The 27407-nt window shown below is 46.2% G+C and overlaps 1 protein-coding gene across 1 annotated transcript in view; it reads right to left on the reverse strand.

Annotated features, from left to right (window-relative positions):
- TMEM272 (transmembrane protein 272) overlaps positions 1–26476 on the reverse strand; it is a 31860-nt gene extending 5384 nt beyond the window's left edge. Inside the window, exons 1-4 of the mRNA XM_017891463.1 lie at positions 26346–26476; positions 19838–19918; positions 8117–8176; positions 3611–3693 (exon numbers count right to left, since the gene is read on the reverse strand). Coding sequence (XP_017746952.1) covers positions 3611–3693; positions 8117–8176; positions 19838–19895 — 201 coding nt within the window. The 5' untranslated portion in view covers positions 19896–19918; positions 26346–26476. The remainder of the gene's footprint in view (positions 1–3610; positions 3694–8116; positions 8177–19837; positions 19919–26345) is intronic.
- Between the last annotated feature and the right edge of the window lie 931 nt (positions 26477–27407).

The following is a 27407-nucleotide window of genomic DNA, read 5'->3' on the forward strand; positions in this document are numbered from 1 at the left end:
TGGAGAGTTATTACTTATGTAAAGCTACAAAACCTAAGGAGGGTGGTTAGTTCAATGCTTGGTATGTGTGATCTTTAATGTCCATCCTCGCCTGGGGCTGCATATTATCCCTGTTGCCCAAATGAGGAAACTAAGGCTCAGAGAAGTTAAGTCGCTTCAGTGAGATCCACAGTGAGTAAGAGAACGAGAAAGGCAGTGATCCACACCTCTTTGACCACTGTCTACACCACAGTACACTGATGATTAAATCGGAGGAAATTAAATTGGATGGTTCACTCCTAAGACTTGCAGCCTGGCTGCGAGGCAGAACATCTCTGTAAGAAAAGGAAAGTGAGACCTTAGGGGAGTTCACAGAGCCACCCACAGCACAGCTGACTCATCCAGGGAGGGCTGCTTGGAAGAAGGGGCATATTTGGGACCCCTATGCACAAGGAGAGGTGCGAGGGTCCTCCTCTGAGGGTGAGTGGTGTGGCAAAGGTGAAGGGTGGTGGGTTTAGGGTAGGAGAAAAACCAATTGACGGTAGTAGGTTGGCTGACCGTGGCTGCGTGGTTGGGAAAGCCTAGGTTGAACACCAGCTCTGCTGTTGCCTCACTGTAAGCTGGAGCTGAGAATCCAGCTCAAGTCTCCATCATTCAGATGCATTTCCCTTCCTTGCAGGGCCCCATTCCTTGGAGGAATTCCCCCACCCACCACGTGTCCATAGATCTGGCTGCCCTCCCAGGACTGGTTCTCAGCTACAATGATGCCAGGAGAAAGGAACCAGCCCCAGGAGAGAGCCGTGGCAAGTGGGTCCCACTGCCCAGACTTTCTGGAGCCACCTGGCCCCCTTCTCTCCCACTAACCTCTGAGGTCGTGAGCTCTTCCAATCAATGACCTTTTAAGTTAGCCAGAGCTGATTTTTTGTTCCTAGTAGTCAAAGAATCCTTCCTGAAGCAAGTACCTGCCTCAAAGGGGCATGACGGGGACTGAATGAGCTCCAAATGAGGGCAGAGTCATCAGCATGGCATCAGCAAAAAGCACATGCTCACCAGGGTAGCAATCGCCACTAGGAAGGATGATGTGGGAAGATGAGGGGAGTGCAGGGTAGGTGATGGTCACGGAATCCATGTTTTGGAAACTGTCTTTTAACACGACCCTCAGTAACAAATACATTTTATGCCAAGTCCTAGGCACTGGGTAACTGCATGTCCTTGTTGGCTTAGAGAAGCCCTGGTTTATGCTGTTGTTCTGGCAGGATGATTATTAGGGCCTCTTTGTACTCTCAAAAGTGTCCCAGTTAGGATGATAAATCAACTCACCCAAACACACATGTCCATATGTAAGTATCACACAATACTTAACTTACTAGGCACTCTAATTTTCTATTTTATTTTTTAAAAAGCAGGTCACAGCCTACTTAATTCATTTCCTGATCTTCATAACCCTCAGTTCTTTTTGGCAGCTCCATGAAATGTCAGCTCACATCTCTTCAAGTTTCTCTCCATAGAGTGCAATACTGTGAAGCTATCTGATGCATTTCAGGAAGGATGTTGGGACCCCCTCAGCAGGTTCTGAGGTTGAATACAAACCATCATTATTACAGGTAAACTTCTGCCTCTGGGGACTCTAATCCTGTTTGCCGCAGCTCTAATGGTTATGGACTCACTGCATATTACCTTGCCATCATGAGCACAAAAATTTAATTTGGCTTCAAACGGTTTTAGATTGCCAGGGCAAAAAAATCAATGCTGCTTATTAGGGCCTTAGTTTGTTCATTAAAATAAATTACCTTTGGGTCCTGGGTTGGCTTTCAGAAAGGAAAAGTTTGCTGTTATTAAGAGGAACAGACCCCACGGACAGCAGCATCTCTAAAGGAAAGCTCCACTGGGCAGCTTCACGGTGAGGTAGTCGAGTGAGAACAGGAGAGGCAGAGGTAATTACTGCTAAAAACGCTGCCCTTGTTTTAAGCATCTATGTGGCACTCAAACCGTCACAGCCTTCCCTTAACACTGTGGGGGCTATGGGGAAAATGTGGCTCTGCTGAGCCAAGAGCCTTTGGGTTTTCTTGGAGCTGAACAGAGTCCCAGGTAGATCCCATGGGGATACTGTGATGGGGACCATCGTGTATATTTGTACATTTTAGGACACTGCCCACCAGACCGCTGTTAGGAGATGGGGGCATTTAACAGGGAGGTTACCTCAGACACAAAAGCCTCCAAAGGTTTGCCCCAAATCAAACGTCTCCCACGACAGAGTGGAGCTTGTGGCTACCAGTTGCATATAAGAACAATTTTCAAGACATTCCTTTGATGTCTTAGATCAACAGCATGACCACCTCCACTGGCCAGGATCTCTCCAAGGATCCCCGCACCAGAAAGCAGCTGGCAAAGAAACCCAACAGTCGCTGGGCGCGGTGGCTCAAGCCTGTAATCCCAGCACTTTGGGAGGCTGAGACGGGCGGATCACGAGGTCAGGAGATCGAGACCATCCTGGCTAACACGGTGAAACCCCGTCTCTACTAAAAATACAAAAACTAGCGGGGCGAGGTGGCAGGCACCTGTAGTCCCCGCTACTCGGGAGGCTGAGGCAGGAGAATGGCATAAACCCAGGAGGCGGAGCTTGCAGTGAGCTGAGATCGGGCCACTGCACTCCAGTCCGGGCGACAGAGCGAGACTCCACCTCAAAAAAAAAAAAAAAAAAAAAAAAAAAAAAAAAAAAAAAAAAAAAGAAACCCAACAGTGGCTCCGAATAAAAGTTCATACTTGGCACTCTTAACTCAGTTTTCTCTTGTATTACGGCTTTGTTTTTATGAAACCATCTTGGGAAAATGGATGCTTGTGTTTTCTGGCTTTGATACAGAAAGTGGTGAGATGGGCTTGGAAGGCTGGGAAGAGTTGTTGATAGATGGAGGCTGACCGAAACTTCTCTTGGTAGGTGTAACATTGCTGTGGGCCAGGGATCTTGAAAACAACTGCACGCTGTGCACGCCCCTGATATTTCTTCTTCAGTTGTTTTTTCTGTTTAAACAAATGTCAATACAGCCCAGGAGCAGATTAACTACATAAGCTTGAGAGTCATAGAGAAGCACTCCTACCCCAGGCATAAGAATACTTTAATAGTTGATTGATAACTGCAGCCAATTAATCCTATGTTAGTCAATTGAGAACTAGGAGGTATAGTTAAAAGCAGAAATAGGAACTGCTAAATCAAACATATTTTAACCAAATGCAAACCCTGCCTTCAACAGGAACCTTTTTTTTTCCAAAAAAAAAAAAAAAAAAAAGCAGCAGCAGCGCAGAGAAAGACCATGATTTCACTGGCTGAATTCAATGGTATAACTGGCAGTCAGGGACTCCTCTGCATCAACTCTTGTCAGACCAAAGCCACAGCTTAGCACACTGAACTCGACAGCAGGAAGGAAGCTCTTGCAAAGAAGCGCAGCCCTGGGTAAATGCCCTGCATCTGGAAAAATCTGTGTCTCTGGAGCCAGCCCCATCACTTCAGCAACCACGCTTAGGGGGAAGTTGTTTTGGCTCCCCTGTGAATAGCAGGCAAATAACAGGTGCATTCCAGAATGGCTGTGAGTTAAATTTCTACAAGGACTACAAACAACAGATAAAGATACTTTACCTTTAAGGTGCCGACGATGCCACCCACTAGCAAATATAAAGGTATGAGGGGCTGTATAGGGCAGTCCTCCAAAAATTTCATTCCTACATAGGGCAAACAGAAGATGATTGAGAGAAATACATTCAAGAGCACAAAGCCTGGTTCTGAAAATGAGTGGAACACCTTCAAAAGCCAAAATGTTAAACATGCAAACCATATGCTTGTGAGATCTGCTCAGCCTCACCAATCACCTGATCCCCAGGATGCTCAGTGGATTGACACTGCAGAACTCACTCTCACAGCAGAGTGGCGATAAATACTCCCGCGGACAGGGCAGGGACCAGGTGTCAGTGCACCTTTCTTCTGGGTATTAACTGGCTATGGGTTGCACTCTTCTTTTCTGAATAGCCAGTGTATGAGAACTCAAGTTTTCAAGGATTCAGAATTCAAAGGATCCCTTTAAATATACAGTTTTCTTGATATGCTTAAAATAAGATTCAATTCATGAGTCACATTTCCAAAATGTGACTCTGTGAATGAGGTTCTCATCTACTCTGCTTTCAGGGACCAGGTGGCAGGGAGGAGCCGCTCTTCCTCCTTGTGTAGCGAGCCCTCTGCTGTGTTAGTCACAGTCACCATATGATCACCATTGACCATGTCACTTACTGGACCCCACGCTGGGAAACACGCGTGTGCTCACATATCCTTAGCTACCAGATACAGATTACTACCAAGCCAGCCTGCCCAGATGCCTACCCTTTCTTAATGGTAATTTTTCTCCCCAAAGCAATGCACTGTCTACTTTTCTCAGGTCTTTGTTCTCTAGACCTATTATTAACCAATGATATAATGTGTCTATTTAAAATATAAAGAAGAAATGCCCATTTCCCTCAGGGACCAGTCTGGCTCAAACGACCAAGCTCCAGATGAATTCTAACAGACACCTTTGCTATGGGAGACACTGACTGCCCAGCATGTGCCCCCCCACATTGCCCACCTCCCTTGTTGAGTAGCAAGGCAGTGTGACCAGTTCTGACCAGTGGGCTGTGGGACATTTTGGGGCCAAAGCATGTATTTATTTTTTTTGAGACAGAGTCTTGCTCTGTTGCCCAGGCTGGAGTGCAGTAGCATGATTCAGTTGCAACTCACTGCAGCCTCAACCTCCCAGGCTCAAGCGATTCTCCCACCTCAGCCTCTGAGTATCTAGGATCACAGGGATGTGCCACTATGCAGTTAATTATTTTTTCCTTGTAGAGAAGGGGGCTCACTATGTTGCCCAGGTTGTTCTCAAACTCCTGGGCTCAAGTGATCCTCCTGCCTGGGCCTCCCAAAGTGTGGGATTACAGGCATGAGCCATTGTGCCCAGCCCAGGCCAAAGCATTTAAAAACTGATACATGATTCGTTGTTTGCTTCCTCTGCTTTGACCACCTGGAAGCCATGGGTGGAGATGGATTGTTCTCAAGATTGAAGCAGCTTGGAATATTATGTCATCACATTGCCTGGGAAGTCCCCATGCCCCCTGACCCATGATGGAATTTGCATAAGCAAGAAATAAACCCTTATAGTGTTAAACTACTGGGATTCCACGGTTAATTTGTGACTGCAGCACAGTTAAGTTACCCTGGCTAATACATTTGTCAACAGATTCCAAGAAAGGGAATTCTTATTGTAGAACCAAAGCCTCCTGTTTAAATGACATTTAGACTTTTAGCTTTGATTTGACATTTTATTCCCTATAAATGCCTGATACTTAAGCAGAGGGAGTAAACTGTTTTTCTATGACTACACCATATTCCATTGAAATGAACAAAATTCTCTAGGTATACAGAGAGCTATAAATTCAGAGTCCAAACAGAATTTAGTCAAATACACACATTGATCCAATCATCAACCTATGGAGGCTTGTCTTTTAGTTATCTCTGATGTGTAGCCGAATTTGTTATTAAATTGAAATACTTTCCAAGTCTCAACACAGCCTTTTCACACAAAGACCTTTAAGTACTTGGTGCCAAATTGGTTGGACATGGACCGCCTTTCAATTCAAAAGCCAGCTGTGAAATGAACACTGAGTAATGGCTTAGATATCTGCTCATTCCCAGTGAATAAAAACAGCTGCTGTTCACAGGAGAGTCAATCAGTACACAGATGGCTTAAAATGATCCTAATAAATTTAATAAAAGCCATCGTTCCCCCTTGGTTCTCACGTACTGCTTAGGACCTACCTAAACTCTAGATTTTCTTTCTTGTCTGATCTGCAGTATCACGATTATTCTTTTTGGCTTTAGATCTCTCCCTAGTTCAGTTGATAACAACTACCAGATGTAGTGATTTTTAAAATATTTGTTATTGTGATAAAATATCTCAACAAAAATTGCCGTTTTAACAATTTTTAAGTGTACAATTCATCGGCATAATTACATGCATCATCTTGTGCAACTATCCCCACTATCTATTTCCAAAATGTTTTCATCACCCCAGACACAAACTCTATAACCAATATTGCTCTAGAAGCAATAAGACCTCCGAAACCCTCTTTCTGCAGTGGATGTGGTGATTTTAATACAATATCCTTGGGAATTGGCTTGTGGGGTCTTTTCTCTTCTATGCAGCCTTGTTGGTGGATGAATTGCTGCAGTTACATTCATTTGAAAGATAACTGGCTGCGCGCGGTGGCTCATGCCTGTAATCCCAGTGCTTTGGAAGGCCGAGGTGGGCAGATCACTTGAGATCAGGAGTTCAAGACCACCCTGGCCAACGTGGTGAAACCCTATCTCTACTAAAAATACATAAATTAGCCAGGCGTGGTGGTGGGCGCCTGTAATCCCAGCTACTTGGGAGGCTGAGGCACAAGAATCGCTTGAGCCGGGTAGGCGGAGGTTGCAGTGAGCCGAGATTGTTCTACTGCACGCCAGCGTGGGTGACAGAGTGAGACCCTGTCTCAAAAGAAAAGAAAAAGAAAGATAATTAACCCGAAGATCCAAAGGCTAGAGTTCTCTTACCTTACAGATTTTGCATAGAATGCCCTCTGGAGAGTATTCCTGACTTCCTAAGCAGAGTATGCCTAACATCTTGTGAACTATTCTTGGAAGAACAGAGTCATATGATAAATGTTAATTTTTGAATTCCACTGTAATAATCACAGCACCAGGGCCTACTGAAGTGACTGAATTGTTCACTCTTACACTAAATGGCCCCAGACTACTTGGCTGTTTTAGTTCTCTGCAAACCTTAAAATCTTATCTTCTTTTTTATTTCCTGTCAGGCTGTTAGCTTTCATGTCTTACAGATCTAAGGATACTGTTTTGTTTCCATTTTAGTATTGTGGCTTCAGCAGGAGTGGCACGGTGAAACTTACATAACAAAATAAACCCTTTTAAAGTGAATAATTCAGTGGCATTTAGTGGATTCACAATGTTGTGCAACTACCACCTCCATCTAGTTCAAAACCATTTTCATCACCTCGGAAGGAAGGCTCCTACCCATGAAGCAATTAGGGTACTGGGTGTTTCGTTGTTGTTTTGCAACAACTGCTCCAATATGCTGTGAGCTTGGACCTAGAACACTGAGCCTGCTGAGCTTCTTTTCTGTTTTGGTTTTTGGTTTTTGTTTTTTTTGGAGACAGGGTCTCACTCTTGTTGGAGTTGGCTGGAGGTAAAGTGGCACGATCATTCCACCTCAATCTCCCGAGTAGCTGGGGCTACAGGCGCACGCCATCACAGCCAGATAATCTTAAGTCAAGACTTGAATTTTTTGGTAGAAACAAGGTCTCACTATGTTGCCCAGGCTAGTCTCAAACGCCTGGGCTCAAGCATTCAGCCCGCATCAGCCCCACTAAGTGCTGGGATTATAGGCGTAAGCCACTGTGCCCGGCCATGCTGGGATTCTAAGTAAATAGGGGTAGCTAGGTCCTGTACGCAGGCCTCAGGGGCTCCCATTAGCAGTGTTCAGGAGCATGAGATTAATTTCACTGACATGTGATAACAATTCTTAGCTACTCAAGGAGCTTCCCCCATCCTGCCCCTCCCCTGACCTCTGCTAGACGTCACACTTCTGGATTATGAGGTTGTTTAATGTACATGATTTATGGAAATATTTATTCATTCATTCAGCAAAAAAAATGTATAGAGTGCCCATACGTCACCTAGCTCCAGGTGCATTTTTTGTATTGCTCGCATCCTGCTTCCACAAGGGAACATAGGAACTGGGAAAGGACTTTGGGAAACCTCTAGCCCAGTCACTCCCAAACTTGGGCTAGAGGGATCAGAATCATCTGGGGACAGATTTCTAAAAGAGGGTGTCTGTTCCCACCCAGATATACTGCATTGACATCTCCCAGGGTGGGGCCCAGGAATGTGTGTTTTTTAAATCTTCACCAAGTCATTCTGAGATGGTACATAGGTGTCTGGGAATCATCGGGCTGGCCAGTTCTTCTTAAACACATATCTAATGTTTAAAGATTACACGCCTTGGGTCCATGCCCCAACCTGGCTGACCTGTGGCGTCTAGCAGCTCGGCAGGCAGCTTACCTATGAAGGCCATGGACAGCGGTAGAGCCAGGAAAGCGCAGAGCACAAAAACGAAGCAGGCTGCAAGGAGAAGAAGGGGCAGGCACTGGGTTAGAAGCACACAGACCCTTGCATTTCCTCTTCACTGCAGTTTCTTAAGCATCCTGTGAAACCTGACTTTCTCTCCAGAGGCAAGTCAGCAGACAAGAGGAGAAGGTCGCAGCTCGCCTGGGGCTCCCACACAGTGGACGCAAGCCAAGACTTGCATTTCTCAGAGAGCTGAACATCTCTTGTGATCACTCTGCCGATGCCAAGGCCCAGATTTCCTGCAGGACCTCTCCAAGTCTGACAGCTTATAGAAAAGGAGTTTATAAACTGCCACTGTGCCTGTGCCAGGACACCAGAAGCTGCCGGCATCCACTGAGCCAGGCAGGATTCACCCTGTGCTTCCTGGGCTCCTGTACCCAGGGCAGATGGTTCTTCTCTTCCCTGGATAAAATTCACTGACAACTCACTTTATCACTTAAAGTATTTGCTTCACAAAATCTTTTTCCCTTTCCATTCATTTGGTTATATATTCCATAGCCCATGACATTAGGTGGGCTCCTAAAACTTCTTGCTGACACACAGTACAATAGAGCTTTGAACTGGCTTTGGCTTTTTCTTTCTGTTAATGCCACCAATTCAACTTTTAGACATTGGGAAAGAATAAAGGAATGGGGGCTACACAGGCTTGGGTCCAAATCCTGGCCCTGTCACTCACTGGCCATGTGGCTTTGGGTAAATTCGTTGACATCCTGAAGCCATTTTCCTCTTCTGTAAAAGGTGGTGACAGATGTATGCATGAGGACCTCAGAGTATGGGGCAACTTTTATGATTAGGCAATTACTTCCCCACTTTGCTTCTTGGTTTCCTCATCTGTTCAATGGACTGCAGATACAGGTTTTGCTTGGCCAGTAATTTTTTTTTGAAAGTGTGAATTTGAATGCTTCTTGGGTAGGCCTGCCCCCCAGTTCCCACTGTCAGAGTCTTGACAGCATCACACATCTGTGTTTTCTGCTGAGTCCTGTTGTCATGCTGAGAGCTGACAGAGGATCTCTGAGTGAATGTCATGGTAGCTTCTGCAGCATCTGCTCCTTCCTCTCTAGGTCATCACCTCAATTATTTTCGGGTACCACCACCTCCCTACCTACCCATTCTCCTGTGCCGTTTATGTGCTCTAGCAGAAGCTGACCCCACCCTGGCCATGGAAAAGGGCATGAAGTTTCACCCTCAATTAACCAGAAGAGCCCCACTTACCAGATATGTTATTAGTAGGTGGGCTCATGACTTATATTGGGAAATTTACTGAGAGTCAGGAAAAAGCTTTCTCACTCTGCTGACAAAACTTCTGGAAACAAGGTTTCTCCCTTCCTGGCCACTGGTGAAGAATTGAATCACTCCAGGGGTGGCTGGCAGCCTTCTTGCCACCATGAGGGGAAGCCGGCCTGCAAATGAGACCAATGCTGAGAGGCAAGAGGAGAGGTGAAAAGAAACTGAGTTCTCAGTGACATTCGTCACCCATGGAATCATACCACCCTTGATGCTAAACTACTTCTGGACTTGCCATGTATAGGAGCCAATAAATCCCCTTTATTACTTTAGCCAGCTTGAGTTGGGTTTTCTATACTATACAGCGCCCACTGTACCTGGCTTCATCTGCAAGGCCCTTTGCAGTTTTGAATTGTCAAAGATCTAGGATTTATCTGGGAATCTGTCTTCTCTAGAGAAGAGATCTAAGGCTGCAAGTGCCTCCAGCTGGGAGCCTCATGTGCACACCACCAAATGCCAGCTCTGATCTTGCTACCCACAGCGGACAGGGTGCACAGGGCAGGGTCTGCCCCTCTCTCAAAGAGACCTCAGAAGTTGCCCTCCATGCCCATCTTGACCTTCACCTCCAGGAAATGTTGATGGGGGCAGGCAAACAGAGTGATTTGCCCCAATTTCACTCCTCCCCTCCAAACATCCCTGAGTTGGATGCAATGCTATCACCAGAGCCAGCTTCACAGGCATGCAACTTAACGGCCCCATGCTTGGGAGGACCCAGCATCTGGTCTGACGCTCTTCTGTTGCCATCTTGAAATTCTAAATAAATTTCTCTCGAAATCGTGTATTGTAAGTGAAGTTGAACAGGACAGTGGAGCATACGTGTGAGCAGAGGGAGCCTGTGAAATGCTCGCGTCTGCTGCTCTTCACCACCAATATTCACATTTACTCCGCAAGACTCGGAGCCAATACGAGGAAAGTGTGTTGTCTTCAACCAAGTAAGCAGGGGGCTGACAGTCCTGAGAAGATATACTTTCATTTGAACCAGAACTTGCTTCAGATGCAGACAGAAGGCAATGATGTTCTAAGAAACAGGAACAACCAAGGAACCCCAACAACCCCTTTCTGACCCCCAAATTAGTCTATTTTTTCCTCTCAGACCTTCCTCACCCATCTGTGAGCAGAAGGTGGAGAATGGGGGCAGAATGCGCCCATATCAAGAAGCAAAATGAAGACTTGTTAGTTTTGTACAATGTTTCCAATGTTCCAGTAAAAACAAAATACGTATAAGAGCGATGAAACACAAGTTGTGTCACTTCAGTGACTCAACATATGAGTTAAATGCTCTTACAGTTGCATTTAAAATTGGCATTATACAAAATTAAGATGAATGGTAAAATATATACTAATAATTACACATTTTGATTTCCCCTACTTAAAATGACATTAAATAGCAAATAAAAGGCCAAAAGAGAGACTGCAAAAGAAAGGAAAAGCTTTTATATTTTAGTCCTTTGAACAGTGCTTCTTTCCTGCTTTTGAACAAGGTACTTTGTATTTTTGTTTTACTCCGGGGCCCTGCTGGTCACAGGTGACACAGTGCTGCTGGCAGGTGTGGTGAATTAGAGAGAATTTCAGCTAATCTAGTCTAGCCACATCTGTTTTAATTTTCAACTTAGAGTGGGGGTCAAGGAAGAAATTTCTTGCTGGCAAAGGACAGAAAGTCAAGAGGTTGCTGAATCCCATTCTGTATTTCTGACCTTGGAGCTTGTTATAAGGATGATAAAAAGTGATCAGGATTTCAGAAAATCCTTCCCTGTGCTGCAAGCTTAAGGCAGATGGTGCCACCTGGCCACATATATAATCCAGGCAGTGAGTGACACAAAGAAATGGAGCAGTCCCCAATGAGGCACCTGTCACCCAAGCTCCCTACTGAAGCATGGCAGAATATGCCACCCCAAACTATGCAGCTGTGGCATAAAGGCTATTTGGAGCTAAAGGCACTTAAAAAATAGCAGATGGAAGAAAGGTGCCCTGACCCTCCCCTTTTCCTTCTTAAAAGTGGGAAATAAAAGCCCCGCATAGAGGATGTCTTCCCTATACCAGAGGAAAGCACCATTCTTATCATCAAGGATGGGACATTGAGACCACGAGAATTCTGTACAAACAGATCTTGTCAAAATCATTCTTATCTTCCCTTAGCCTCCCCACATAGTTTGGTTCCTTTCCTGCAATTACCTCTCTTTGTTCAGCCAAGTATAAAAGCATTTGGGTTTTGCTATTTCTTTGGGTTTCCACTTCTTATAAAGGCTCTTGTGTCACGTAAAACTTGCACTAAATTAGTGTGCTTTTCTCCTGTTAATCTGTCTTATGTGAGTTTAATTCTCAGGCCCAGCTGAAAAGCCCTAAGAGTGGAGAAGTAAAACGTTACCTCCCCTTCACTACCTCCCAGCAGGGCTGAGAGAGATGGCCAGGGCCAGAACATTCTTAATGACCACCTGGAGGAGGCTGTAAAGACTCACCACCTGCAGCCAGGCCACCTGAGACACAGCCCACTCCGCTCCTCACCACCTGCAGCATGGACTGCAGGACTCTTAACCTCTGAGGTTTCAATGTCCTCATTGCAAACATGGGCACGATTAGAAGACTTTCCTAACAGACTTACCAAAATCATCAAATGTCATAATCCGCATAATCTGTGTAGGGCACTAAACGCAGGGTCTGCCACATAATAAACACCGATAAATGCTGGCCAGTATCACTACTATTATTATTTTCCATTCCTGAGGGAAGGAGACCCAGGCTTCCCTTTATTTCAGCCTCTACTTTGGAATCAAATGAAGAATCGAGAAAACAACAGGTGAGGTATACACTGTGGTTCTCATGGTCTCTGAACAGAGATCAGACTGTTCTACACCTTAACTCCCATGTGGATGCAGCCTCACTCCCTGGTCCTGTTCTCAGGCTGCACCCTGGCTTCATCCAGTGAGTTCACTTCTCTAGATCACCACTCTAGGTCTAAAGAGGCTCACTCTTGCTCGAGGTCTAGGTCTAAAGAGGCTCACTCTTGCTCAAGATCTAAAGAGGTTCACTCTTGCTCAAGGTCTAAAGAGGCTCACTCTTGCTCAAGGTCTAATGAGGCTCACTCTTACTCGAGGTCTAATGAGGCTCACTCTTGCTCGAGGTCTAATGAGGCTCCCTCTTGCTCAAGGTCTAATGAGGCTCACTCTTGCTCGAGGTCTAATGAGGCTCACTGTTGCTGGAGGTCTAATGAGGTTCACTCTTGCTCAAGGTCTAAGGAGGCTCACTCTTGCTCAAAGTCTAATGAGGCTCCCTCTTGCTCGAGGTCTAATGAGGCTCACTTTCGCTTGAGGTCTAGGTCTAAAGAGGCTCACTCTTGCCCGAGTCTAGGTCTAAAGAGGCTCACTCTTGTTCAAGGTCTAATGAGGCTCACTCTTGCTCAAGGTCTAATGAGGCTCACTCTTGCTCAAGGTCTAATGAGGCTCACTCTTGCTCAAGGTCTAATGAGACTCACTCTTGCTCGAGGTCTAGGGCTAAAGAGGCTCACTCTTGCTCAAAGTCTAATGAGGCTCACTTTTGCTCACTGCACCTCAGAGCCATGACTCTCAGGGTCTATGGCCACTCTAGATCTCACAAACCAGGATCAGACAAATGGCACCTGGGAATCTGCATTTAAAAGCAACTCCCACCCTGGCATGGTTGCTCACACCTGTCTGGCATTTTTGAAGGCTGAGGCAGGTGGATCTCTTGAGACCAGAAGTTTGAAACCCACCTGGGCAGTATGGCAAAACCCCGTCTCTACAAAAAATACAAAAATTAGCCAGGTGTGGTGGTGCACCTGTGGTCCCAGCTACTGGGGAGGCTGCCTGAGATGGAAGGATCGCCTGAACCCAGGAGTTCAAGTCTGTAGTGAACCATGATCCTGTCTCTGCACTCCGGCCTGGGCAACAATGCAAGACCCCATCTAAATAAAATAAAATAAAATAAAAGCAACTCCCAGGTGATTGTGAAGTAGCCTGTTTCTGTAAGCTGGCTAGAGAATCTTCAGGAGCTTCCTAGAGTCGTCTGCTCAACGTGGTGTGAGGTGCTGGGGTTGGGCTAGGTTGTAGGATCCACTGGGATGGAAGTCATCAGCAGTTACCGGCATGAGGCCTTCTTTACCCCTTGCTCCTAATAAGGACACCCAAGCCACCGTCAGGAATCGGGGAGCCCCACTCTCGCCTGATCTCCCTGCCTCCTGGGGCATCTGGTTACCCATCCTCAGTCTTTGGAGCTCTCTGGAACAGAGGCTGAGCTTTCTGGTGATGCCGCTGTTGCGATGGCAGTGGCTTGACAGCAGTGACCACCACTAGTTAATACTGTACTGCCTCTGGTCTACTGAGCACCAATTCCAATGCAACTCAGAGTGCGACATTCTGGCTTCTGATACCATGAGAGTCTCCATCTAGAAAGTCAGTTTGAAAGAGCTGAGTGAAAAAAAAAAACTCAACTTGAGGGTCCCAAAGGAGAAAATAATTCAAAATTAGAGCAATAGTGGGAGGATATTAGAATCAAAACGTTGGAGTCAAGTCATTATTTATGCCAAGAACACAGATAAGCTGATTCCTGATTTACTGAAGGTTGGGAAAAGACAGAACATTGGGAAGGGTACCCTCCTCAGGGTGGCTTTTGGGTTGCTGGCTCCAGATCCTCACTCCCCTCTTGCAGTGCATTTCAGGGTGGGCTGCTCTCACGGCTGTTGATTGCTGCTGCCCATGATTGTTGGAGGGAGCGGCATGGTAGCAGGTGTTAAAGATACGCTGCCATCCAGTTATCAGTCAAAATAGGTAGCTGGGAGAATTCAATGCATTTTTAAATGGGTAATCTTGGTAGGAAAAGTGGGTAGCTTTTGGTCTGTTCTCAAGGATCTCCAGAGTCTGATTCCTATGAATAGCAAGTATTAATGTATCCCCAGATCTTTTGCTTAGACAGTTTAGTGCAGAAACTGAGACCAGGACCCAGCAGTTTTTCTCTGCAACACCACACTTCGGGGTTCCACTGAGCTATCAAATACCTAGAAGGCAACTGGCAAAGAGTGCAGGAAGAGAAACTCCAACTAAACTCCTCTTTCCAAACTGCCCTCTCCACCTCCCTGTATCTGTAATGGTGTCCAAACCCCAGTCACCCAGACCACTTCTGCCCTCTCCTGGTATGTTCAGTCATTCTGTCTCTGCCTCATGTTTCCACCCACTCCTCTTCTCCAGCCCTGCACCAGCACCCTGCATTGCCACAGCCACCCACTAATCCCCAGAGGTCACAGCTAATAGCAATTTACATGAGGGGGTATTTTTATTAGCACTTCATCTACTTTGAACAGAGATGAACTTCTTTATAGATATTCAGCTATTCATTCTTGCATTCGACCAAGGTTTGGGTAGATGCAAAGTGAGCATGAGAAGCCTCGGCAATGAGGACTTCACGACCTCTTAAGGGAGATGAGATGTGCACCCAAGGGACAGTACAAATCAGTGTGTGCAATGGACCAGCAGGGGCAGCGCATGAAGCAGTAAGGAAGCCTGGAGGAGGAAAGAGTCCCCAGGAAATCAAGGAAGGCCTCAAGGAGGAGGTGATATTGGTACTGGGTGTTGATGGATGGGTAGGATTTTTGATGGACTGAATTGTGGGAAGATGGCTTTTCAGTCAAAGGAAAAAAACCCAGAGGAAACAAAAGATTTGGGAGACAGAGACACTCAGAGTGGTTTGGGGGAGTGGCAAATCATGAAATGGAACTGAGCGTCCATCATCCATCAAAACAGAGAGAGATCAGATGGAAACTAGATATTGAGAAGAGAGGGCATTTCTGTTTTGCACATGGTCATTTGGATTTCATTAGGAAGATAAAGAGAGTTGTAGGGTTTGGAATTGGAAAGCGGCATAATCAAAGCTGAACCTTTGGAGAAAATGGGGACTAAAGGGGGTGGCCCTGGGGGTGAAGAGACCAGTGAAGTGGCTGTTGCATAACTAAGCCTGGAGAGCAATTGTGAGGCTCTGGCAGGCCCCTGAGCACCCACTAGGTGTGGGAATGAAGGGAAGAAAGGAGAAAAGAATGATTGAAGTGCTGTGCTTGGGTGACAAGCATGGTGGAGGCACTGAGAGAAATGTGAGGGACAGAAAGAGGAGGGGCTTTAGGGAAAGGATGTGTTTGGTTCAGAATTCACTGCATTTAATGTGCCAGCGGAATGAACTGGAGTATGGGTTTCTAAAACCACCTCCACTGCCTGCTTTTGAGATTTTCAGCTGTTCACATAACAGGACGAATTAGTAAGAAATATTGGACCCTTCCGCAATACTGATGCTGCCATCTCTTTCTCTAATCCCTGAAAAGAGAGGGCAACCTTGTGTTTCTTGAAGCCCAGGAAGAGTAATTCTATGGGATTGTCCCAATAAAAGGGATGCAGGGAAGTCCCCAAAGAGGAGGAGCAATGAAGAGGGGGCTGCTGAGGGTGGAACCTGGGGTTGGTGGCCCCTTCCTTGCAGTATTCAAAAGGAATTGCTACTAGAAGCACCTAGGGAGGCGGCACCAGGTCCCCAGGCTCGTAAAAACCCTGACATCTCAAGCTTGATACCGGTGCTGGCCTGATAGCAAGGACAGAGCGTGCTGCTGTGTGGTTTGTGCAGAGAAGAGAGGGCCTGTGTGAGGCTCTGGGGCTGAGTGAAGGTTGGAAATCCTCTCGCTTGGAAGAGGGGTGCACTTTTCTTCCAACAAAAGCACGATCTACTCCTAAACTGTGTCCTGGAAGCTACCACTGCTGGGGGCCACCTTTTAAACATTGCACAAAGGGTCTGTAGAGGAAATAATGGCTTACCACAGAGCAGGAGCACACCCTGCCCCAGACCTCCAAAAGAGAAAAACGTGATTCCTTCTCTGCAACTCCCACACTTGAATTCTTGTGTGACCCACAAGCCCAGGACTGATTTTCCTGGTACTCTGGCAAGTAGGAGTTCAGAGTCAAATGAATTTTATTTAGAGAGGAAGAAGTTTTAAAGTTTTAAAAGTACGTTAACAATAAATTAATGTGCTATTTCTCCTGGCCAGTGTTGTAGAATAAAATCTGCCACTGTCTGTTTAGTATGTTGAGTTGCGTAAATTTCTCTCATAGCTGGGGGCCTGCAAACACCACCTAGAGTCACGGTTCCTTCATCCAGGCCTGAGCAGAAGGTCTTTCTCCTGGTGTCCCCCTTGAACATGGACTTTGCTGGGCCCTTCTCTGCTGTTGTCTCCAAGTGGAGTTGAAGGGGACTTCCCAGGACCCGCTGACAGGTGCAATGACCTGGATTCACTGCACTTGTCCGTTTAATTGAGTTATCCTGTGAGGGCTGGAGTCCGCTGCACACGCTGCACACGTATTCATCAAGATTTCACTGCTGCCCGGGGATGGAAGTGATCCTCCAGGGTGGCTGCAGGCTGCAGGCAAGCAAATGTGCCGCAGCAGAGAGCTTGACAGAGAGAGTGCCAGATGGGGAGGCTGAGAGCCAAGGCTTCACAGTGGCCCAAGAGAGCTCCAGAAAGCTACTGCAGGTGGCTTGCTGGGGTCTGAGAGCACGGAGACCACCCTGCTCCCTGGATGAACGACCAGATAAACAAGCCATTCCTTTGAGGCCACCACCACTTAGCAAACTCCACATGTGGATAGGGACAGCACCAACCAATCTAACGGGGATATCTGGAGATTGTTCTTAAAGCATAAGATAAAGTAAAAATAAAACCTTAATTTTCTTTTTTTCTTTTTTGGGGACGGAGTCTCACTCTGTCATCAGGATGGAGTGTGCAGTGGCACGATCTCAGATCACTGCAACCTCCACCTCCCGGGTTCAAGGGATTCTCCTGTCCCAGCCTCCCGAATAGCTGGGACTACAGGCGCACGCCAACACACCCAGCTAAATTTTTTTTGTATTTTTACTACAGACGGGGTTTCATCATGTTGCAGGATGGTCTCGATCTCTTGACATCGTGATCTGCCCGCCTTGGTCTCCCAAAGTGTTGGGATTACAGGCGTGAGCCACTGCACCCGGCTAAAACTTTTATTTTCTAATTACATAAGTATGTAGCTTTATAGGAAATGTGGAAAATGTAGAAAACAAGACCGAAGAAAAATTAGAAGTCACTTGAAAGGAAAACACTACGGTACATGCATTTGCATCTATGTACTATTTTATCAGGTCTGGGATCAGGCCAAGGAGGCCAATTTTTCCCAGCCTAAATTCTAAAAGACATATTAATTATGAAAATTCTTAAACATTCATACAAATACAGAGAGTAATAGAGCAAACATTCAGATACTTGCCACTCAGGTTTCCATCTGCATGCTTTTTAAGTTTTTAAATTTTTTAGTTGGAAATAATCCCAGTTTGCATTTCCTGGGGATAGGGATATTCTCTTATTAATATAGTACCTTAGTACAGTCTCAGCTTCTTAAATTTACATTGATACAATGTTTACTCTGCCATCCATATTCCAATGTTGATGACCTAATAACCCTTGGCTTCAATCTAGGGTGAAGTATTGCATTTTGTTGTCATATCTCCTTTGTGTGCTATGGTTTGAATGTGTCCCCTAAAGTTCATGTGTTGGAAACTCAATCCTCAATGCAAAAGTGTTGGGAAGTGGAGCCTAAATGAGAAGTGATCAGGCCCTAGGAGCAGAGTAAGTGGGTTCACGTCATCATTGGAGTGGCTTCATTATAAAAGGGGAGTTCAGCTCTTTTCTCTCACCCACATGATGGAAGGCCCACGGGGAAAACAGAAGCTGGTGTTTTTAGGAAACCTACGATGTTTTTGTCTGGCTGGATTTTCCAGAGTGAGAAGGGAAGGAGTGATTCAAGAGGTAAACAGGGACCCAATCACAAAGGGTTTTGCAAGAGAGCAGAAGCTTCTGTTTCATTCTGCAGGAACGGGGAGTCACTGTGCAGTGAAGGACCTCGGAGAGGAGGTGCTGAGGGGAGGGGCAAGAGGCAGCGAGAGCAGTTAGGAAGCCTCGCCATTGTGCTGGCTGAAGATGGAGTTATTCATACAACGAGGGCAGAAATCTCAGCAATCAAGGAGGCCATCATTAGGCCAAGGTTGGCCTAGACCTTGACCTGCAGATTTACAGTGCAGTCAGGAAACATCCCTTTTTCTGGGAAACCCTGAGCATACTTCCTCTCTTGCCAACCTGCTGTTGCCATCAGCACTTCTGTTGCATAAACAGGTAGGATGTGTGTTGGGGGAGGTGGTGGTGGTTAATTTCCCGAAGATATAGAGCAACAATATAGCTGATGGTGTCTCCTTTCCCTGCCAGCAGTAAACCTATGAGTTTTCATCCTGCCAGAGCAGCAGAGGCCCTGGGCAGAGGCTCCAGCACCACTGTCCCACTTTGGCCCCCACAGCAGTAGGTGTGCTCCAGGGCTGAAAGGGGGGTGGCCCTTAGAGCTGTCCCTGGGAGTAAAATGTCAGGGCTGTGCCTTAGGAGAATGAGGTGGACACCGGGCCCATCGGCGAATGGAGAAGGCCAGTTGTATCTGGGAGCCGGCGCTTCACTCATTTACCTGCTTAGTCAGTCAGTGCCTATTTATTGAGCTCCTTCTGTGTGTCAGGCACTGCTGGAGGTGCTGGCATGCAGCAGTGCGGGAAACGTCACAGGAGGAGAGGTGGGAGGTGGACAATGTGTGCTAGGACATGGTAAGTACAGGTAAGGAAAGGTGTCAGCCCCTTGTTCTGCTGACCCTCCACCTTAGTCCACCACTACCCACTGACTGCTGCTTCCGGACATTAGTGCTTGCAGATGAGTTGCTTAAGGCTTCCCACAATGTTCCCTTTATTCACATTTCATCTGTAAAAGACTATACATCTCACCATGATGTGAAAGCTTTCATCCCAGGGACCCCCAAGGCCTGGGATCTGATTTTGGGATCACTTTTGGGATATTCCAAACACAAGAGAGACTAGGCCTCCTGAAATATGGTCCAGTCCCTCTGGACACAAAGGCCCCAGCAGGTGATAGTGGGGAAACATCCAATTTAGTAAGGAGACAGGTTGAGGCAGGAGTAAGGGAAAGCTACCCAGGTCCAAAGTGTCACACTGCCCGCCATGTTGCCCAGCACGGCTGCCATCATACATTGGTTGTAGCAGTGACTCCATTCACACACACAGTTTTCAAACACATATTACACGGAAAACACATACAGTGAACTATGGAAAGCTAGAGGTGAATAGGTAAGGAGTGCAAGGAGAAGGCAGCCAACCGAGGGCCGGACACTGTCTTTCCCAGTTCTACCACCCTGGGGCCACCCCAAACCAAGCACAGCCCACCCATATGATCCACTCCAGCTTTAGCTCACCGGGTGATCCCAGAGCTCCCAATCCTACAAAACCAGGGCATTTCTCAGAGCTGTGACTCACCATTGCTGGCGATTTTAGAAATGCACTGATGACATGTTTTCTCCAGACCTCCTGGCATTGTTCTTGCTCGCTGACAAAGTTCTGAGGATCAAAAATAATTCATTAGGAAGGATGGTGGAAGGATTTACTCAGCACCAATAACCAACCCCCTCTGTGCATGTCAGTGGTGGCCTGCAGGGTGGTCTCAGTCAGCCAGGGGGGCCTGGGTGCCAGTGTCAGGTGTGGCCTTGTTAGTGGTTAGCGGGGCTGAGAAAAAGACCCCCTATTCCACAGACGAGGGAACCAAGCTCAGGGAGGTTAAGAGGCTTGCCCAGTGATACCAGCCAGGAAGACTGGCTGGAGACAGGCCTGGAGGGGGAGATGGTAAGAGCTCTCACTTGCTGAGCAATGGCTGCACCAGGTGTTGTGTTAACTCTTTAAATACGCCATCTCATATTGAATCCCACAACAATCCTATCTGGGAAGTGTTATTGACTGTGTTTTACAGATGGTACCTTAGAGACCCTGAGAGCTTAAGATTCACCCTAAGACCAGAGCTGACAACTGGCAGAGCCCACACTTGATCCAGGTATGGATCCAGGTACAGAGCAAGGGGCCCCTCACTTCCTGATGCAGCTGCTGCACTCTCCCAGGGTCCAAGCCGAAGGGGAACCATGGCCTTGACCAGAGCAGCCTGGGTCGAGACCCGAGCGGCCTGGAGCGCCACCCCGGCTCCCCTGTGGACCTGCTGTGGTCTGGGCAAAGTGGTTGACACTGAGAGAAAGGGCTTTCCTTCCTTGGAAGAAATAGTCATACACATTTTAAATCCACAGAAAAACTCCAGCTCATCAAGACAGCAAAGTTTCCCGTCTGGTAAAATGAAGTAGCCCTGTAAAGACATTAGGAGAGGAAGGGAGTCACTTTGTCCCTGAGGCTGGGTATGCGTGGTTCTACCACTTCCCACCATTTCAGTGCTTGGGAGTAGGACCTCCATGGTGGCTGGCTGATCCAGGCAGAATCTGGGGCAGACATCCTTACTTCACGCACAAAGTCTCCCCAGGAACCTGTCCAGAGTAGCCGTGGCTCCATTTAAAAGCACGATTTAACAGGGTCCTTTTTTCTCATATTGCAGGGGTTTGCAAACCAGGGGACCACAGCATTTTAGTAGCACTACCTGCAGGCCCTCCTGGGTGAACTAGAGCTTAGGGTAGGGGGAACAGGCTGTGATGAGGAAGATTTGTAGTCTGAGGGCAGAGGTGGTCATGATGACAGAAGGAGAGCTTGCCTTGACCAGAATTGTGGCTCATAGCAGGTGAGTCATTCCACCGCCAGTGTCAGCATGGGCCTGCAGGCAGGAGCCATGCAGCCCACAGCTTCTCTCTGTAGCTGATCCACTGCTAGCGCACAGGCAGGGTAGTTCGGCTAAGATTCGGGGTTCTTATTGCCCATCACTGTCCTTCTAGGACATGTCATGCTCAAAACCTGGCTTTGTGTCAGCAGGACCTTTATAGCAGGAGGCAGTGTGACCAGAGACAGTCAGTCCCCAACCAAAGGCGCATCACCAGCGCCCTGCCAAGGTCTTCCACGTTACCTCATTTAGTCTCCCTAGTTCTTCCAGAGGCAGGTATGCCCCATTTTACAGAGAAAACCAAGATTCAGATCAATTTGTTTGCTCAAAGTCACCCAGCTAGTAAGTGGTAGAACTGGGGTTTGAAATGAGGCCTCAGAGACTCTATCTGAAACCTGGACTTTGTGCCTTCAAAGCCCAGAATCTCTCCACTTCACCCCAGAGCAAGAATATAAAGGGGAAGAAACCTGGAAAGGAGAGGCTTCCCAAAGTGAGTCAGGGACTAAGCAAGGAGATCACAGTGGCTTCCTGGTCAGTCCTGTCATGCTTGATCCTATTTAACCAGGCAAAGATTCTTATCCCCATTTTACAGATGAAGAAACGGAGGGTCAGAAAAGTGAAGGACTTGCCCAAGATCACACAGCCAGACTGGAATCCAGGTGTTTTGAGATCAGCCAAACTTGAGGTGCCTACTCTCTGTTAACCAGAATGGACTTTGACAGTTTTGACTGCAGTGAGATGATGGGACACAGAGTGCCAGGGCTGAGCACCCAAGGTTTTCTGACCCCCCAAACCCTGGGAATCCCAAATACAGCACTTGGGATTCAAGCGGTCCCTCTGCTGTTTCTGCCTCCTGACGCAGGCTCCCCCGCCCACTCTTCTCCTGGAAGCAACTGTGGAGAATGCACATGAGTCCTTGTCTCCCTGGCATGCAGTGGTCTTCAGTAGGTCTTCAGTATGTTTAATGAATAATTCCATTAACTACTATTCAAATGTCTCTTCACAAGGCTCCATTTTCCCCCACAACGTCCTTGCAAAAACTGTGGCTGTGGTGTCCTTACACACAGAAAATCCAGGAACACCGCAGCCCTGAGTAAACCACAGCCTCCTTCCGCATCCTTTGACTCTGACATTCTACCGATCAAGGTAAAATGAGACCAGCTCTCTGGCCTAATGGGGTTTGCCAGGTGCACATCCTTTTGTTACACAGCAAGTAGGCCCCAAGCCATGGACAAATGGCTACTGTATGAATTACAGATTTATTGCTGATGTCCACACTTCATCAGGTTGATTGCCACAGGGGTGTCACAGAAGCTAAGCCACTTAAAACCCTGCCTGGAAGAACAGTGGGTCCTCCTGGACCCAATGATAAGCCCAGTTATCTAAAGGGGCCGTGGCCCATCATGGCTCCTAAAGGCCTGGAAGGTCGGCTCTTTTCCTCACCCTTCTTATGGAACACAGAGGGTACACTTCACATAACAGGGAGAGTGTGTACTTCACGAACCGCAGCATTTTCTCCTGGATCACCGAAGGGATAAAACAAAGGGAGGAGACATAAGAGCCATTTCTTTATACTTGCATGGTAGAGTTTCCACTGATTTAGAAAATTCCTTTGAAATGTGTTGAACAGTTTCTATCAGTGCCTACAAACCAAGACATTCCAGTCTTCAAATCCACAGCAGCTTTGCAGAAGCTAAAGAGATTTGTCTGTGTCACATTATAACAACACATTTCTATCTTGGGCCATTCCCTGGGGTAAGAGGCACACACTTTAGCCTCCTGTGAATCCTGAAGAACAATGTTTCACCACAAAAAGTAATATAGAGCTGCATATACATTTTTTAAAATTCAAATATCCTAAATTGGCTGATCCCTTTAGCCACTAACTGTGAATAATGTAGAAACATCAATCTGAAAAACAGTGATATCTTCATTGATAATAATATCAGACCACATGAGGTGGGAGCCAACAGAACACACCAGCACAAGGTGCAGGTATTAGATCCATTTTATAAATGAGGAGACTCTTATTCCTTCAAGCTTGTTATTTTCATAAACTGGCAAGATGGATGAGAACTAAAAAAAGAATGATGTGCTGTTAATTCTGTCACACCTCAAAGAATGTTCCCTAAGAGACAGGTAGCAGTGGCAGTAGAACTCAGCTTTGGCAACCAGCCAGAAAGGGAAGACAGAATTCCCAGGTACAGTCCCAAATGTTGGCCGACAAACTTTGCATATTATGTTCAACTTCCCTTACAAGGAATACAATGTTAAACACACACACACACACACACACACACACACACGCACAATCATATGACCTCATGCATGTAATAATGTCTGCAGATCTATGTAAACACATGGAAAAAGATCAGAAGCATAAATGGTAAACCACTGTGAATAACTGTTCCCCATGAAGGCAGGTACAGGGATATGGGGCCACTGGGGCCGGGGTAGGGTAGTTAGGAATGTGTCACAGGCAGGCGTGGGAAGTATTTTCATTTCCACTTTATACCCAAATATTGCCTTGCCTTTTCCCCCATTAGCAGGTTTTACCATTATAATTTTAGACTTCTTTTTAAAACCTCTTAAAATTCAAGAAGTATTATTTGAAATGAAAAGTAGTTTGCTCTCCAAAAGTCCAGAGGTTTTTAAAAAGTAGCATGTAGGGGATAGATGAGCAGGAAGGAGTAAGTCCACCAGGGAGCAAAACAAAAGGAGAGAGATGATGTGATGGTGGTAGGCAATATTTTCTCTTTTGGAATATTTTCTTTAAAATTACAAAAGCGAATTCAGAAAAATTAGATCATGGAGAAAAGAAAATCATTAGTCATTATAAACAACGGCAGAACTTCTAGCCCAACAAATGCTAGTATTTTGGAGCTTTTCTTTTAAGTATATGCATATATACATATGCATATGTGCATGTACACAAATTTTACATGGTTGCAATAATCAGGCACATTAAGTGAACACATCACATTTTGACATAAGCATTCTTTCTGTCACCATTTGGTCTTCAGAACTCTCATTTTTGCAGCTGAATTATAATCCACAGAGTAGGTTATATCAAACTATATTTCTCTATATCTTGTTGGATATTTACTTTCCACTCATAACTAATCCTAAGACACATGTCTCTCCATGAAAAGTGCTTTGTTTTATGCACATATAGATCTCTTGGAATAGTTATTTAATTAAAAAGAATAAGCAACTTTTCGGCTTTGAGGTAAAATTGACTTCTAAATGAGTTGTATCCATTTCCAGTGCCACCAGCAATATGAGAGTGGCAGTTTCACCACACCTAACCAGCACTGGGTGGCTGAAAGACTAATGCATTTTTATTACTCTCATAGGCAAAAGTGGAAATTAATTATTTTAATTTACATATTTGATTGCCAGTGATATTGCCAATTCTTTCTAGACTCATTTCCCAGTTGTATGTTCCCCTTTGTGATTTGGTTTTTATGACCCATGATACGGATTTATTTCAATTCAGAGGAAGCCCACAAAGAAAGCTGCAATTTGAGAAAATAGCAGTGAATCTACTTTTTGATTCACAGAATTCACTGTGTGAATTTGCAGATTCAAATATGCTACAAAAGACCTATTCACTATTATGGTGGGGACTTGAACAACTCACAAAAAATTGCACATTCCTTGGAGCCCTTTGAAGTGGCAGCTCTTCCAGGAGAGGGTCCCTCCACAGCAAGAGATGCCCAATAGAGCAAATACGTACTAATGATGGATTCATGTCAATGCAATCCATTTAATGATTGACTAAAATCTGTAACGACACAGATTTTAGTCAATTTCTATACCTTCTACTAAGAAAATGTACATTTTTTTTTCTTATTTGATAGAAAGTTTTCTTATTTGTTAGAAATCTGAAACAGGAAGAGATTGGGGTAACAGGCTGGGCAGTACCTTCTCTCCAGTGTGAACAAGCAGTGACTTACAAGTCCATCCTTGTGCATGCTGTGATAGGACTGTGTGTCTCACACCTGCCTCTGCACCTAGAAGGACAGTGATAATAGCTCCTGCTGCTTCCTATCCTAGCAGCTGAGTGATAATAAAGGGCACGATGGGAACTAATCAATAGTATTTGCCAAATGACATGCTCAATGCATTTTCAATTTTCAATCCAATTGATATATCTCAGTGGTTCTCAACCAGAGGTGATCTGACCCCCAAGGCACATTTGGCAATATGTGGAGACATTTTTAATAGTCATAGCTGGGGCAGGGCTGTCGATAAAGAGACCAGAGATGCTGAAAAACATCCTGCAAGGAGCAGGGCAGTCCCCAACAACAGAGTTATCTGCTCCAAAATGCCAATAGGACTAGATCTGAGAAACTTTCTATGTCTGTCTAATGTTCTCTGTTTTATATATATATATATATATATATATATATATATATATGATTGTGTTTTTACTGATTGGCTTGGTAAATTAAACTATTTATTCCTAAATCAACTGTGAGGACCGACTCACTTTTGGTTTTGAATAACATTGAATATTAGACATTAACCATCCCCATACCTGTTCCTCCAAAGCAGATGTTAACTAGTATTGTTGAATATTTCCAACAAACATTTCGGGTGCTCAGGACACAGTCCTTTCTTATCTGTAGCTCTCTATGTAACCTGTGCTGTTTTCTCTCCTAACTGTGCCCGAATGCACGAATTCAGTGGAGGTTATTGCATACCTACTGTGTCTCAGAGTCATTCCACAACCTCCCTAGGATGCCTTCATTGTTTGGCTCCTAGGAAATGAAAAATGCACTTCCTTTGAGCTCTACAACCCCTTTAAAATGACCAAGTCAAAGCCACTTGCTCAGAGCCCCAACACGTAAGACACGGAGGTGACGTCTGTGGTCCCCACTCGCTGTCCTGCAGCCGGCAGGTTGTTTCTAAGAGTCCCACACAACGTGCCTTCGCCCTGCAGTCATTATTCCTTTACAATTGTTCTCTTCTCCAGAAAACCCACTTGCCTTAGACTCAGTGAAGATTGTTTTCTTTCCCGCCACACAATTAAGAAAAGCACTTACACAATACAGTCATTTTCTTTCCAGGAAGCATAAATCAGCACATTGGCATCTTCCTGAGAATGATTTTAAGAAACCCTCTGCTAGGACTGTCTCTCCAACTTCACAGGCTGTCCAGGGCTGCCGGACTCACCTGAGCTGAGCAGAGTGGGATCCAGAATCAGGCAGTACTCAGCACCTCTGTGGTCCCGGTGTCCAGGCCTGACTCTGTGGGGTTCCTCTTTACTTGGGGCTCCCACTCCCTGTTGCACGCTTTCTTTCTCCCTTTCTCTCCCGCAGCACAACAGCAACTCGTGGCTTTTCCTCTAAGGGGCGGGTTCTCTCCATTTCCCACTCCCACGTGTGGGGAGAGCAGCCCCACCGCCGGCTCATACCCCTGCAGTGTTCCCTAGGCCCGCAGGGGGGCAGCAGAGCCACCCTGGGAGCTGTGGAAAGATGGCCGACCCCTTGGAGTTAGGAATTCCCACCGGAAACATTTCATTTCAGTCCCTTAGGCACTAAACCTAGGGACTCAGTTCTGGTGCGAGCCCCTTCTCACCCCTTGTTCTTCCTGCATGTTGGTGGCACACAAGGACGAGAGGACCAAACAGCGGCTGCTTAGGAAATAGGGTGAAGGTACTCAAAGTGGACCGAGGATGTGAGAGGTGCCGTATGGACTCGAGGACTGCCACCTAGAAAAGGGATTAAATTGATTCCTAGTCATTGCCGGCGACAGATCTGAGGCAGAATGAAGTTACAGGGAGGCCGAATTGTGCCCCATGTCATAAACTTTTTAACAGTGGCCTTCTGGCCGGGCGCGGTGGCTCAAGCCTGTAATCCCAGCACTTTGGGAGGCCGAGACGGGTGGATCATGAGGTCAGGAGATCGAGACCATCCTGGCTAACACGGTGAAACCCCGTCTCTACTAAAAAATACAAAAAACTAGCCGGGCGACGAGGCGGGCGCCTGTAGTCCCAGATACTCGGGAGGCTGAGGCAGGAGAATGGCGTAAACCCGGGAGGCGGAGCTTGCAGTGAGCTGAGATCCGGCCACTGCACTCCAGTCTGGGCGACAGAGCGAGACTCTGTCTCAAAAACAAAAACAAAAACAAACAAAGAGTGGCCTTCTTAGACCTGAAGCAGGCTGCTTTGTGAGGCTGTTGTGTGTTGGTGTTGTAAGCAAGCACCTAGCAGAAGTTCTCAACTTCTGATGTGTA

This window comes from Rhinopithecus bieti, unplaced genomic scaffold (assembly GCF_001698545.2).
Source record: "Rhinopithecus bieti isolate Rb0 unplaced genomic scaffold, ASM169854v2 scaffold_21635, whole genome shotgun sequence".
NCBI lineage: Eukaryota > Metazoa > Chordata > Mammalia > Primates > Cercopithecidae > Rhinopithecus > Rhinopithecus bieti.